Raw genomic sequence first — 15,716 nt, forward strand, 5'->3', positions numbered from 1 at the left:
TCTAGACCAGCGGTTCTCAAACTTTAGCAATCGGAGGACCCTCATTTTGATTTAATTTTTTTTCACAGACCCCAAGCCCTGCCCCCACTCCACCCCTTCCTGCCCCTGATCCACCCCTGGCCAACCTGTCTCACCCCCTCTCCCTCCCAGTGCCTCCTGCACGCTGCTGAACAGCTGTTCCCCGGGGTGCAGGAGACACTGGCAGGGAGGGGGAGGAGTTGATCAGCGGGGCCGGTGGACCCCTGGAGTACCCTTGCGGACCCCCATGGGTCCGCAGAGCCCAGATTGAGAAATGCTGCTCTAGACCATTCCATATCCCCTAAGTTCCACCACTGCCCTGGGAAGCATCCATCTGACTGGTTTATACCATATCTTAAGTCACTTTGGGTCTTCTGACTCTGCAGCTCCCCCATTCTCATTGTAAGTCACCAAAGGCCTAGCCAGCCACGTCTCCTTTCAAAGCAACATGGTTCTCTGGAACCAGTCACTTTTCTTCCCCTACCCAGCCCTTATTTCTCTTCATTTCCCAGCAATGGAGGAGCTCCCTTCAATTTGTAGATCTAATTTTCTCTCATGTAATTCTTCTCTGCCCTGTGAATTGGCTTTTCACTGATACATTTCTGCTCAATTTGGAGAGGATTAGGAAACTTCTTTCACTCTATCAGTCCTATTTCTGGCTTCTTCTTGTTATCTGGGAATATAGGACAGCGGCAGTGGAGGAAGAGTTTTCTTAACAGGCAGAGGGATCTGCTATGCGGCCCCACTGCTTCCTGTCTCCCTACCATGTTCTCACAGGTGCAAGCAGATAAAAGTTCTACTAACAATTAGGGCTGTCAATTAATTGCAGTTAACTCATGCGATTAACTCAAAAAAATTAATCACAATTAAAAATATGACTCGCAATTAATTGCACTGTTAAACGATAGAATACCAATTGAAATTTAATATTTTTAGTTTTCTACATTTTCAAATATAATCGATTTCAATTACAACACAGAATACAAAGCCTCACTTTGTATTTTTTTTTACAAATATTTGCACCGTTAAAATGTTAACAAAAGAAATAGTAATTGAAATCAATATATTTGAAAATGTAGAAAACATTGAAAAATATTTAAGTGGTATTCTATTAACAGCGCGATTAATTGCAATTAATTTTTTTTATCGCTTGACAGCCCTACTAACAATGTCTCCTTGTTACTCCTCCGTTTGTCACCAGACAGCTACAGAATTTTCTTTTCCAAATACTATTTCTTCCTTGCTTTTCAGCGGGAGCTTTCTACACTGAACATAAATCTGCTGGGTTTGACATTTTCAGCAAGCATGCACGCATAACAAGAGGGAGGGAAGTCTACATCTGACCCTTCTAAGCATGAACAGCAGAGCCACACACCCGCAGCTAGAGCACTGGAAGGCAGTCAGGGCAGTTCACCCCGGCACTGGCTCAAAGGCCCTGGCCTAAGAAGCCCTCCACAAGAGCTAGCTATATAACCCACACACACAGGGGCCCTGGTGCAAGGACTGCTCTGGGCAGGACAGGAGTAGAGTGGGGACATGCGGGGAGTTTCCAGGGTTGTCCTGTGCCCCAACAATTCTGCCTCCCTGCAATAGTCTATAAGGCTACAACAGGGTACAAATCAGGACAGTCCTCAAGTCTGCTCCAGCCTGCAGCAGTAGCCAAACCAGTCCCCAGCAGTCCCTGAACAGGGGAGGCACAAAATGTCTCTCCCTGCCTCGTTCCAGTGAGGTTGCTGAAGCAGGTGTGAAAGTGGTCCATTGGCTCACTCGGGCACATTGTTCCAAGAGCTCTGGAGGACAGTTACTGCTTCACCCTTTGAGAGGAAAGAGCCGGCACTCCTTTTGCACCAAGGCAGCTCGAGACACATAGGGAAACACATCTCATCTAGACAAGGTAGCACGGATAGTCAGTGTGTCTGACCTCAGAGCCAAAGAGGAGGAGGCTCCTCAGACCCACATAAGGCTGTATGCAATCTTTCCCCAGATGTGTAGCGAAGACCTTTCTAAGAATCAGACTGGGTGTACCAGGCCTTTGTGGCCCCTTGCTGGAGGTCCCACTGCTCTGCTGCACCTTGCCTCGGGAAACAATTCTCTGAGAGGAAAAGAGCAGTGAGTATTAACCCTTCAGGCTTGCCTAGAGCAACATCCTGGGAGCAGTGATTTTGGGAACCATTGAGATCTGGTCCTCCAGCAACTGGAAGGGATATCAGCTGGGAATCAGCAACAGCCAATCTAGGCTCACGAGGCTGAAAAAAGGAGCTGCCTGCTGCTAGCTCTTGGCAAGAGCATTTCTGGCTGGAACCCGTGGAGTGAAGCAGGCTGCTCCCTAGCCCACAGCCAAATGAACCAAGTTGGGCCAGGACCAATTGCCGGCCACAACAGGTGACAGAAGTTCAGGAGGAACCCTGCAAATTTAATTCTGGAGAAGGATTTAAGCCCCAGAAGGGTAATGAACCATTTGATTTACAATTGGTCCTAAAGGGCAAGGAACTTCTTGCAGGGTAAAACAAAGTCAAAATAGAAGGGGTTTGGACTGTGATTCTCACCCGGAGGCCTGAGCCACAGAAGACCTGCAGAGGGGGTGCTGGGCGCAGAAGAAAGAAGGGGTGCTCACAGAGGTGAATGCAACCCACCACATGCAGCAGCAGAGCACAATCCACCTCAGCCACTGTGCACCCACACAATTAGATGGTTACCCTACTGAAACTTGGAGACTTGCCAAGTCTCACTGCCGTAGGTCTGAGAGCCTAGAAGGGCAGCATTTTTTATTCTACTGCGAAGTTAGTTCAGAAGTGCACTGGACTTGATGGTACGTGTGCTCTTCCTGGTGACATGCCATGTGTCCACACTGATTTTGAAACCAGTGACCTAGAAGTGTCATTGGCACCTTTGCAGACTCTGCTAAGGACAGAGAGCTGCCTTTTAGTGGCTTTGTCCTCTTCTCTCTGACAGGACCCAGAAGATAGCAGAGGACAACTTGGTGCAGTACAACTTTGTCACCCTACTGTTCAACATGTGTGCAAGACCATGAGGGGAGCTGAGTGACTCTCAGCTCTGTCTCTCTATTGCATCAGACTAGGACAGCGCAAGACATAGGATTTATCCCTGAATAACCAAGATTAGGCTTTGGATGAGAAGGAACTGACTGAAGCTCAAGCTAGATAAGAGTGACAATATGCATACACTAAGGGAACAACAGGAGGGAGTCTAAGGGTAGAGCAGCTTCCTTGAGCTTTTTGTTTCTCAGGTTCATAAACTGGAAATCTTTTTGGAACTTGGGCTGCTGCTGAAGGCAGAGACATTAGCAGCAGCTAAGAATGCGTCTTGCCCCCTGCTCCCTTCCCTTCCCCTCCCAATTCAGTGTTGGCTTGGAGGTAGGAACCACTCTTCCACAGAAAGCACATTACACACCTGTTCTCTGTGATCAGCACTGGCTTCCTATTAATTTGTGCATAGTTCAGAGCATTGTTTTGGACCTACACAGCTTCAAAGGGTATGAACTCTACTCACCTTAGAGGCCTGCCTATCTCATAGTGTTGTACCTGGCTGTTGAGGTTAATTGGGATGCTCAAGTGTACAGTCCAATCTGCATTCACCCAGAGGGAATGGATTGTCAGGGAGTGCCTTAGACTTCGGAATTTACTCTTTTGTCTCTGACCTCTGCCCATTGGTCCAAAAGAGCCTGAATTTATTGACCTGGGGGAGTGGCTTGAGGTGATGGAGAGGAGAAGTCTGGAAAGCGTCAGTGCCAACACTGGATCATTCTGAATGTGTCTGTATTTTTGGAAGTGGGGAGAAGGAGGAGAAAGGAATTGCAGATGATCCTGTGGTTGCAAGTCTGGCCAAAGGGGTGGCTGCAGCAGCAGTCACAGGTCTCTTGTCGACTGCACTTCTCAAGCACTGAACCAACGCTGGTAGCAGAGGAGGGTTTATTTTTCAAAACAGTGGAAGATCAATATCAGCACCCCACCCCCAAGTTCAGAAAATGAGACCCACAGATAAAGCTGAAGATCATGGCAGGTTGCCATGGTAATATGCATTTAGTCTGTTTCCATGGCAACTGAAAGATATACCATTCTGTTCCTTTGAAGGATGCCAAAGGTAAATGAGCACTGATTAAAAACAAGAGCAGAAAGACCGAGGCCGGAAACTCTTTATCACTCCAGAAGGAAATATTAAAAACAAACAAAAACCCCAGGTAATTCATGTGTGTGAAGGCCTGAGGCACTGCACACAGACTGCCTCCCTTGACTGAGGAATAACAGCACCACATACTCATCCAGAAGGCTGCTGTGCCTACTCCCAGATGGGCTTGGGGAAGCTACCTTAACACAGCACTTGCCTCCATGGCTGCACATCTCCCACTGGGATACTCATACCAGCTGTGAACCATTTCTATAGACTTCATTTACACCTACGATCCCAAACCAAATGCAAACCTGAGCTCAAGTCTATCACCTGCTCAGACCTGAGAGCTCCACACCACTCCCCTATCCTCAACCTGTCACAAACCCAGACTTGGTCTAATCCTAATCCCAAACACCAACCAAAGTAGATGCTTCCACTTCAGGCCAAAACTCAATCCTACATCTGATACTACATCTAATGACTTAGGCCCAGATTTAGGCACCTAACTCCCATTAACTTAAATAGGAGCTAGACACCTAAATACCTTGGACTGAGACCCAGATCCTCAAATCAAACTAGACTCCCCTTTTTGTATTAGCATGTTTTGTGTGAGAAAAAACAGAGGGAGACTTAGGTCAAATAAAGGAGTTTTCCATTTAGCTCTAAAGAGGTTAGGTCCGTGGTCACTTACTTCCTACAGAGATGAGTTCCACAGTCCATTTCTATGGAAGTTCTGTCTTCTGGACTCATGAGTCTCCACCTGTTGGCTGACAATTACATTGATCCAGTGTAATGGGAGTTTATAGTTGCAGATAGAGCAGCTCTCTCAAGCAGCTAAGGCCAACTTCACAGACAGAGTGGAATATCAGGACACAGGACCTTATATTGACATTGTACATAAAAAACAGCAAGAGAAGAGAGCAGAACATTGGACAGATGTGTCTACATAACCTGTGTTGCCAGGCAGACTGGCTGCTGTGTTTTGCCAATCAAGCCTTCTCAGGGTGCATGGCTTTATTCCTAGATATGAGTTGTATAATTGTGCCTGAAGATCAAGAATGAATGGCTCACTATGGCCAGGTCTGCATCTTCTGTCCAGTTGCTCATGATGACTCACTGGGTTGGATCTCAGAGGAAGGACCTGAGCCATTTTAGGGCATGTCCATTCACCCCTGCAGCTCTTTGGAAGTAGGAGAGGAGTACTTGGCGATCAGTGGTATCAAACATTGCAGAGAGGTCCAGCAGGATGGTGTGATGCACTTCCCTAATCTATGGGAAGGGAAAGTGCTTCCACCAGAGCAACAAATGCTATCTGTGCATCATTCCCTGGCCTGAGCCCTGACAGAGAGATCTAGCATAGTGGCAGTGACTGACTGACTGGTCTTAAACAAAGCAATAGCAGAGATGCAGGCATAGGATTTATCTACCATGTCCATTACATTTGCTCTTTCTTGAAATTTTATCTCAGCTTGGCTTCCATAATTACCCGTTTTTTGGTTCTCTTCTCTGGTCATTCCTTCTTTGTCTCTTGAGGGAATGGGTGGAGTAAGGTGTTCCTCCTAGGTGTGAGAGGCAAAGAAACATGTTCTTCCTCCAATCACTCATTCTCCATGAGCCCCCATGCAGGTCTGTCCTGGTTCCTCTTTTCCCTCTACACCCTTTCATTAGGTGATCATCTTTATGCCAATGACTCCAATCTGCTTTCCCATTCCTGACCTGTCTCACTCGATCCAACCTTCTCCTGGTTATATTATGTTAACAAATGCAACATGGACAAAACTGAATTCCTGAACTAGCGTTTCCACTCTCACCATTCTCCAGAACTGTGAACTGAATATCTGCCCTGTCCCCTGGGCCAGCAACCTAGGTGTCATCTTTGCCCCAAAGATTCAGTGTCCAAACCTTGCCACTTCTTGCTCCAGAGGCTCTAAAACCAAGCTTTCTCTCTATATATACTCAAGACTCACCCAGTCCATCCTCATCTCATTTCCATTAATGCAACTTCCTCCTATCTGGCTTTCCAGACACTCATATTATCCACTTCCTGTCCATTCAAACAACAAACAACCAGACTGTTCTAATTTACACTGGTTTCAGAGGAGCAGCCGTGTTAGTCTGTATCCACAAAAAGAAAAGGAGTACTTGTGGCACCTTAGAGACTAAAAAATTTATTTGAGCATAAGCTTTCATGGTATGCATCCAATGAAGTGAGCTGTAGCTCATGAAAGCTTATGTTCAAATAAATTTGTTAGTCTCTAAGGTCCCACAAGTACTCCTTAACTTACACTGGGAGCTGAATTAGTCCCCAGCCATCCCTGGAACTGGGAAGCTGCAAATACATTTTTGCCCCTTTCCTAGGACCTGAGACAGGCACAGCTCAGTCAGAACCAAAATTCAGGCCCAAAGTCTCTGTACGTTGTTGTTCAACAACATGACTCCCAAAGAGTAAGAGTGCCATCTAGTGAAGTTACTGAGATATTGCCAACATTACAGGTGAAGAAAGCTGCATATGTGGGTTTCCCCCAGGATTGTGCACAAGTGACTACAGGTAGTACTTAAAGTGTTCTTTAAGTCGCTCAGGAGGCAACTTCTGCAAAAGGGGGAAAATGGTCTGCGTATAGGGAGAGTTTCCTTAAGTGACAGCACTGAACAGAAAATGAGCAAAGACACGGATTGCGAGGAGTGGAACAGAACAGGTACATTCAGTTTAAATTCCATACAACAAACTCATTGATAGAATGTTAAAGTGGTATGGTTAAAGGGACAACTTAAAATCAAGTCCATTTAGAAAAAAAGTTAAGTAATTTCAGACTCTACAGTGTCCCAGAGCCCCCTGCCATTTTTGTCATCTTACAATCACTCATACCTATTTTTCTGTATCGGTTAAATGAGGCACAGAAAGGGAATTACCCAAGTTCAAACAGTATTAGAACCTGTTTCTTGTATCAGAGAACAATGCCTGTGGCTTAGTTACCCTACCTAAAAATCAGGGTTAATAATGATCGGCATCCACACAAGGCTTTAGAGCTCACCTTCTAAGTGCATAAGATTGGAAACACTTTGTCTGAGAAGCACTGTGGTTTGGTAGATAAAACAAGAGTCTAGCACAGAAATAAACATGCTCTTTCCAGCTGTGTTGCAAGCTTAACCATGGGAGTTTAGGCAAGTCTGTTCTCTGTGCCTTTAGAAACCCCATCTACCAAATGGGTTAATGTTAGTCCCACACCTAGGAAGGGCAAATAAGAGACATAACAAAAGAAGGCGTGTCAATTTCAGAAAATTATTAAAGCCACTCAGGGAAGAGGTAGGAGCAGAACTCAGGACCTTCTGCACGTTCCCCTAAAGCCAAAGTTGCAGCAGATCCAGATTCAAAATATTGGGGGGGGGGGAGGGAAAGAGAATCACAGCTGTTTAGGAGCAACCACTAGAGAGATCAGTACACAGGTAACTCAGCAGTGCACACATCCAAAAACCCTTTTTAGATAAGCATTTAACACACTTAATAAAAAAACCCTACTGCTTGGTATTCAATTTTCAATGGATTAAAATCTCCCCAATTCGCAAGCTGATTCCTTGGGATGCTCCCCATTCCATGGAAAACTGACACTTTTAAATCCCACGATTTGGCTGTGAGACTATTAAAGTAGGTTATTTCGTAATAATGGGAAAAGCACACAAGTTCCCTATCCCTCCTGTCAGCTGAAAACAGATGAAGCATTTTGGCTCAATTTACCAAACATTCACCTTCAGGCAGAGACTAAGCATGGAAAACTTCAGCTATAAGATGGGAGTTCCACAAAGTGATGAGTAACTGAAAATGAAGTTGCACTGGAAACCCCTAGGCCACCCTTCCTACAGCACAGTTGTGTCTGGGCACTACCCTACAAAGGGAATGAGAGATGTGTTTCTCTCCTAAAAACAGAAACAAGGCTAATGAGAGATTAGGTTATGCATCAAAATTAGGAAAATGTTTTAGATTATTAAATCAAAGCAATGTGCAGGACAGGGTACAAAGCCTCCTAGATGTGACCACAGGCTCGCCAATCCACCATGCAATTTATACCCTGCTGGCAAAAGTAGAGAGAGTTTAAAAAGCCATTTGCTGATTTGTACCACTTTTTAAAATTGAGTCAGGATGGAAACAAACCAAATTGCTTGGTTTTTTTTTTTTGGTTTTTTTTTTGGAGCCCTAACCCTAAAGCTTTAATCCTCCCCCCTACACCCACCTCTCTGCTTCACCTACATGTACCAGGTAGACCAGTCTTCCCCCAGCTGCTGGCTGCTCCCTGTAGGCAGGTAGGTCATCGAGAATAAGGAGATTAGTAGAACAAATTGTCTGGGAAGACCCACAGCCAGCTGAAAAGGGCAGGCACCCCAGGAATTCCACAGCCAGTTTAAGGACAAGGGGGAAACAACCATCTCCCTAGAGAGACCTGCATTCTAACCACACTTTGAAAAGCATGAAAAATATAAATAAACCATGGAAATTGATATTAAGAAAACAGTCAAATACACATGTACAGGCAGCTCCTGAAAGGCAGTCCCATGTGCTGGGTGGCTCAGGGAGATCAGGGTGGCTCATTATATTCAGCAGTTCCTGGAGCTTCACAGAGGACAGAAGATGCTTTTGTGTGGGATTTAAAGCCTATTTCAAACCCTTGGAGGGAGAGTTCTATAGGTCTTGGCTGCAGACTCAGTTCAGATAGGCAAATGGGGACATTTGCAATAATTGTATAACAGATTGAGGAGGAGGATTGGGGAAGCTGAGAAAATACCAAAATGAGAAAGCCTTGGAGATGATGCTAAGGACAGTCTCTGGCTCAATGTCCACCCCAGCAACACCCAAGGAGCAGTCCACTCAAAGTTTGACAGAGAAGGATGTCCCACACGAGCAGCCCTGCTCAGCTTGTGGATTGCTCACCACCTGGAATGAGTTGCGGATCAGCTCCTGGCTGAAATCCACCATTGCACCTTTCACAAAGGCCAGGCTGTCCACATCCACAACAACACGAGCACCACTTTGTTCAAACACCCTAGGAAAGAAGCATATGTTGCTTGTTATAACCCCACAGACAAAAAAGGGAAAAGCACACTTCCAGAAGTATAAAGGAATACACTGTGATCACCTACCTCCTCCCTTCAACACATATTATCACACATACCCTTCTCACCACTTTAGTCCACAGAAGTCTCCCCCCACCATCATACACCCACACCCCTTTATCCTCTGTCCTTGCCTGTCATCAGGATTGATAACTGTGTCCAAAGAAAACTTGTACTGGAATCCAGAGCAGCCACCTCCCTCCACTTGCAGCCTGAGAAACTCAGACCCTTCTATAATCTCCAGCAGCCTCTGCAAAGCAGAAAGGGAGGAGCATTAAAAGATCTGCAATATTCATGTGCAAGCAGACAGCATCTGCTTCCAATCCCATATCAAGCCTACAAGATGCCTCAACAGGACAAGGGCCAGAATTAGAGCAATATGGAAGGGGCACCTGTATGACCTTGGGGAGGTAACTCATAAGCAGCCAGGTCTGCAGCATACCCCTGTCCACAACAGCCATGTGTGGGGAATCCCTCATGCAGCTCATGTGAGAGATGAGGGGGAAATCACTGATTTCCCAAGACTCAGCTCCCACGAAGTCTGCAGTTGCCTCAAAGGGCACTGCGTGTCTGAAAGGACTGTGTGTGTGTGGGGGGGGGGGGGGGTGGTCATCAGTGAACCCTGCGGATGATTACCAGATGCTTTGGGAACCTTTAGATCAAGTAGCTATAAGTAGCATGATGTTACAGGCATGTCAATTATAGAGAATTTCATGCTCAAGAGCATGCCAGGTACTGCAACAACCTTTTCAATGACATGCACACAATGACACACCATGAGTGCCTTCTCGAGAATTGTACCTTTACACAGCTGTTGGTGAGGTAGATATGTCCCTCGCTAGAGTCAGACACTGGTTGCCCTGGCTTAGAAGAGGATGATGCCCACTGCACCCTGATGCTTGGTACATGGACTCCATTCTGAGAAGAACAGGGTGGTGTTCTTACTAGGCGCAGCAAAGTAGGAGAAAGGCTGCTGTGAAAAGATGGGGATGGAAATAGTCAGCAAGGCAGGTGAAAAGCACAAAGGTTACTAGAGCAGAGCTCCAGAAAGGAGATTTTGGGAATGCCGGGGGAGGGGGGAGGAATTCTCATGAGAGAGTAGAAACAACCTGAGATGGATGGGGAGTGTCAAGGAGGAGAAATGCCTAATCGACACTGCTTCGATGTACATATATATATATATATATATAGCTAGTGACAGCACAGAGAGATTATAGAAACAGGCTGGTTCACAGCAATGGTCAGGTTAGTCTGGTATTGGGTATGTGACAGCAGCCACTATCAGATGCTTTGGAGGCAGGAGCGAAGAACGCCCTAGCCCACTGTGCTGGGCGAGCCTGCCCACAGAGGGGGTCCCTGGGGAGATGGCTTGTGCCCTGAACCAGGAGTGTCCGTGTCCATCACCTGTCTGACACCCTGTCTACTACAGGTACCTTGGCTACAGGCGAGACTATTTTGCTACCTGCTGCCAACTCTTGGCCGGGCACCGGGCACCAGCGAGTCCCTGGAGCACCTGCGCATTGTTCTAAGGCGGTTTTCTCCGGCAGGGTCACACCGCGCGGCCTGCGGGGCGGAGCTAACCGCGCCCTGGCCCCGAGGTTCGCAGTGGCCCCGTGTCCCTCTCCAGGGGCGCCACCGGCCCGCACCTCATCCCCCGCCCCCCGGGGGAACGGCCGGGTCAGGCGCCGAGCGGGGCTTGGCGCTGCCGACCGCTCGCTGCACGGCAGGGGCCGGGTGCTCGCGGCGAGGCTGCCCCAGGGCCGGGAGAGGGAGCTGCAGGCGCGCAGCGCCAGCGCGGGGGCCCCCCCACACGCGCCAGGGACGGAGCGGGGACCCCGGGCTGGTGTCCCGGCTCCGCCCGAGGCCGGCGAGAGGGCCGCAGCGCTACCTGCACCGAGCGCCGGGACGCAGCCTCCGCAGATAGCTCAGCAGCACCCCCAACGCCGCCATCTTGCACCAGGGGCCCTTAGAATGCCCCGCCCACCTGCCACATCGCTATTGGTGCAGAGCCCGCCGGGCTCGGTGACGTCAACCTGCTATGACAGCTACCGAGGCGGAAATGCCAGGGAGGAGGTGCGCGGGCGCGGTAGCGAAGTGGTTTAGGAACGTAGCGTCTTGAGTTTGGTTGCTAAGCAACAGACTGGCTGATGGGGCCGGCGCACCCGCGTCACAGCCTCCAAGCACCCACAGGGGCGGCGCCTCTGAGCAGAAGGATTGCTCCTGTGGACTGCAGCCAGGGATGGGGTCGGGAATCCTGTCTTCCCTTTAACTGCTGCACCACCTTCAGTTCGCTCTTGCCGACAGTGGGTTTGGGCTGACCTCTGTGTACTGGATTACCCTGCTGCATGACAGCATGTCACAGAGGTAGGTGTTTGGCAAACTTCATTTCTGCAGGACAGTTTGCAGGATTGGGGCCAGATTGCTGATACGGAGGAAACAGAAACTGACTCACAGAGGGAGTAAAAACAGGAGGGGAAATCCAATGTCTTTTAGCGTTAGTGATTTTAGATGTTTTTAGTAGCAGTAGTCGTAAAAATCTGACAGCATGACTTCTGTTTTTCTATGTTGCCCAGATTGTAGATCTCCTTGCAACCAGACAATAAGGTTAATATAGGCTGTGACAGGTTCGGTCACAGAGACCCCCTTGAGGCGGACACCTGATGTGTTGGAATTTCCTCTGAGCCCATTTTCCACTGCCAGCTTGGGACTCCAGAACCCTGTCTTTTTGAGCCAGACATGCTAGTTTGCTGCAACACAGACCTAGGTCTGGTCCACGCCCCAAAGCTGCAGACTTTAACCTGAAACTGCTCAGGAAGTCACCTATCTCCAGCACCCAGACACCCAGCTCCCAATGGGATCCAACCCCATAAATCCGTTTTACGCTGTATGAAGCTTATATAGGGTAAACTCATAAATTGTTCACCTTCTATAACACTGATAGAGAGATATGCACAGCTGTTTGCTCCCCCAGGTATTAATCACCTACTTTGAGTTAATAAAATCACTTTTTTGTTTATTAAGTATAAAAAGTAGGATTTAAATGGTTTCAAGTAATAACCAACAGAACACAGTAAGTTACTAAGCAAAACAAAACAAAACACAACACACAAGTCTAAGCCTAATACATTTAAGAAACTGAATACAGGTAAATTTCCCCCTCAGTGATGTTCCAGTAAGCTTCTTTCTCAGACTAGACTCCCTTCTCATCTGGGCCCAATCCTTTTCCCCTGGTACAGTTCTTGTTAGTTCCAGCTCAGGTGGTAACTAGGGGTTTTCTCATGATGGCCAGCCTCCTTTGTTCTGTCCCACCCCCTTTTATAGCTTTTGCACAAGGCGGGAATGTTTTGTCTCTCTGGGTCCCCACTCTTCCTTAAACCTGGTGCTTTTCCATTTAGAAGATGGATTCCAGTACCAGGTGACATGATCACCTAAGACCTCATTCTCCATTCTTTCAGGGTTGGCCTGCAAGTACCCATGAAGGTTTGCAAGTAAACAGAGCCATTCACAACCAGTTGTCCTAGTTAATAGGAGCCATCAAGATTCCAAGCCACTATTAATGGTCCACACTTTGCATAATTACAGTGACCCCAGAGTTATATTTCATATTCCTAGTTTCAGACACAAGAACAATACATTCATACAAATAGGATGAACACACTCAGTAGATTATAAGCTTTGTAACGATACCTTATAAGAGACCTTTTGCATGAAGCATATTCCAGTTACATGATATTTACACATTAGCATATTTCCATAAAACATATGAAGTGCACTTAGGCCTAGAGAGAAGCAAGGGTGAGCCAGCTGGGCTCATTTTCAACTAATGTCATTAATACTTTATTAGCAAGACAAACTAGGCAGATGTCATTTGAATGTGAACATAGTACTAGCATGGATTCCAGCACATTTTGGCCTGGCAGCGAAATGGCAGAGAAGGAAGCAAAAAAATGCTTTAAAAATGCAGCAATTGATATAAAGAGTCCTTTGAGTAAGAAGGAATTTGAAAATTTAGTTAAAAAGGATTTTAAAAGGTATGCCAGGAATTGTGGACCAAGGAGAAAAGAGGACGAGGATTCTATGAAGTATAACCCAAAATAGAGGATAATGTGCTACTGTACTACAAAGGTATGTAAGATGAAGTACTTCTAGTTAGGCCATTAACTGGTTACTGTGGTTTGAATAATGATAATTTATATTTATTAAATAGACATAAAGATGTGTTATGTAACATATGTAAGATTAAAGAAATGGTTGCTCACCTGATATGGGACTGCAGGGAGTGTTCCCCAGGAAAGAAAGCCTCTTTATGAAAAACTTATGTTTTCAGGAGACAGAATATACTGTTAGGTTTGAGAGTAACAGCCGTGTTAGTCTGTATTCGCAAAAAGAAAAGGAGTACTTGTGGCACCTTAGAGACTAACCAATTTATCTGAGCATAAGCTTTCGTGAGCTACAGCTCACTTCATTGATGAAGTGAGCTGTAGCTCACGAAAGCTTATGCTCAGATAAATTGGTTAGTCTCTAAGGTGCCACAAGTACTCCTTTTCTTTTTGAGAACATACTGTGAGGGTTTAGTGAGAACCTCAGGAAAGTAGGGTAACAGTAAAAAATATCTACTGTGTTTTTTTTAAAGATATCAAGCAGCATAAGAGAGTGTAGTAGCATGAATGTACAAGGACTGGTCTACACTAGGACTTTAGGTCGAATTTAGCAACGTTAAATCGATTTAAACCTGCACCCGTCCACACAGTGAAGCCCTTTATTTCGACTTAAAGGGCTCTTAAAATCGATTTCCTTACTCCACCCGACAAGTGGATTAGCGCTTAAATCGACGTTCCCAGCTCGAATTTGGGGTACGGTGGACACAATTCGATGGTATTGGCCTCCGGGAGCTATCCCAGAGTGCTCCATTCTGACCGCTCTGGACAGCACTCTCAACTCAGATGCACTGGCCAGGTAGACAGGAAAAGAACCGCAAACTTTTGAATCTCATTTCCTGTTTGGCCAGCGTGGCAAGCTGCAGGTGACCATGCAGAGCTCATCAGCACAGGTGACCATGATGGAGTCCCAGAATCGCAAAAGAGCTCCAGCATGGACCGAACGGGAGGTACAGGATCTGATCGCTGTTTGGGGAGAGGAATCCGTGCTATCAGAACTCCGTTCCAGTTTTCGAAATGCCAAAACCTTTGTGAAAATCTCCCAGGGCATGAAGGACAGAGGCCATAACAGGGACCCGAAGCAGTGCCGCGTGAAACTGAAGGAGCTGAGGCAAGCCTACCAGAAAACCAGAGAGGCGAACAGCCGCTCTGGGTCAGAGCCCCAAACATGCCGCTTCTATGATGAGCTGCATGCCATTTTAGGGGGTTCAGCCACCACTACCCCAGCCGTGTTGTTTGACTCCTTCAATGGAGATGGAGGCAATACGGAAGCAGGTTTTGGGGACGAAGAAGATGAGGAGGAGGAGGAGGTTGTAGATAGCTCACAGCAAGCAAGCGGAGAAACCGGTTTTCCCGACAGCCAGGAACTGTTTCTCACCCTAGACCTGGAGCCAGTACCCCCCGAACCCACCCAAGGCTGCCTCCTGGACCCAGCAGGTGGAGAAGGGACCTCTGGTGAGTGTACCTTTTAAAATGCTATACATGGTTTAAAAGCAAGCATGTGAAAGGATTACTTTGCCCTGGCATTTGCGGTTCTCCTAGATGTAGTCCTAAAGCCTTTGCAAAAGGTTTCTGGGGAGGGCAGCCTTATTTCGTCCTTCATGGTAGGACACTTTATCACTCCAGGCCAGTAACACGTACTCGGGAATCACTGTAGAACAAAGCATTGCAGTGTATGTTTGCTGGCATTCAACCAAAATCTGTTCTTTATCTCTCTGTGTTATCCTCAGGAGAGTGAGATATAATTCATGGTCACCTGGTTGAAATAGGGTGCTTTTCTTCAGGGACACTCAGTATAGCCCATTCCTGCTGGGCTGTTTGCCTGTGGCTGAACAGAAATGTTCGCCGCTGTTAGCCACAGGGAGGGGGGAAGGTTGAGGGGGTAGTCACGCGGTGGGAGGAGGCAAAATGCGACCTTGTAACGAAAGCACATGTGCTATGTATGTAATGTTAACAGCAAGGTTTACCCTGAAAGAGTGTAGCGACTGTTTTATAAAATGTGTCTTTTTAAATACCGCTGCCCCTTTTTTTTTCTCCACCAGCTGCATGTGTTTCAATGATCACAGGATCTTCTCCTTCCCAGAGGCTAGTGAAGCTTAGAAAGAAAAAAAAACGCACTCGCGATGAAATGTTCTCCGAGCTCATGCTGTCCTCCCACACTGACAGAGCACAGACGAATGCGTGGAGGCAAATAATGTCAGAGTGCAGGAAAGCACAAAATGACCGGGAGGAGAGGTGGAGGGCTGAAGAGAGTAAGTGGCGGGCTGAAGACAGGGCTGAAGCTCAAATGTGGCGGCAGCGTGATGAGAG

The 15,716-nt window shown here is 47.0% G+C and overlaps 2 protein-coding genes across 3 annotated transcripts in view; both read right to left on the reverse strand.

Moving 5' to 3' along the window:
- The window catches only part of SYNDIG1L (synapse differentiation inducing 1 like), a 100,806-nt gene extending 91,666 nt beyond the window's left edge, over nucleotides 1-9,140 (reverse strand). The window contains exon 1 of the mRNA XM_073349162.1: nucleotides 9,068-9,140. The gene's annotated coding sequence lies outside the window, so the exon portion shown is untranslated. The remainder of the gene's footprint in view (nucleotides 1-9,067) is intronic.
- Nucleotides 785-11,225, reverse strand: ISCA2 (iron-sulfur cluster assembly 2). Of its 2 annotated transcripts, none has more exons than XM_073349166.2 (4): nucleotides 11,138-11,225; nucleotides 10,051-10,222; nucleotides 9,384-9,499; nucleotides 785-9,179 (listed from the first exon to the last, which is right to left on the reverse strand). In XM_073349166.2, the coding sequence occupies exons 1-4, from the start codon at nucleotides 11,197-11,199 to the stop codon at nucleotides 9,005-9,007; spliced, it is 525 nt and encodes a 174-aa protein (XP_073205267.1). In that variant the 5' UTR covers nucleotides 11,200-11,225; the 3' UTR covers nucleotides 785-9,004. The 2 variants fall into 2 exon arrangements, with proteins under 2 accessions (XP_073205267.1, XP_073205268.1); XM_073349167.2 differs by lacking the exon at nucleotides 11,138-11,225 and adding an exon at nucleotides 10,712-11,130.
- Nucleotides 11,226-15,716: the final 4,491 nt, after the last annotated feature.

The sequence above is a fragment of the Lepidochelys kempii genome, chromosome 6 (assembly GCF_965140285.1).
Source record: "Lepidochelys kempii isolate rLepKem1 chromosome 6, rLepKem1.hap1, whole genome shotgun sequence".
NCBI classification, from domain to species: Eukaryota; Metazoa; Chordata; order Testudines; family Cheloniidae; genus Lepidochelys; species Lepidochelys kempii.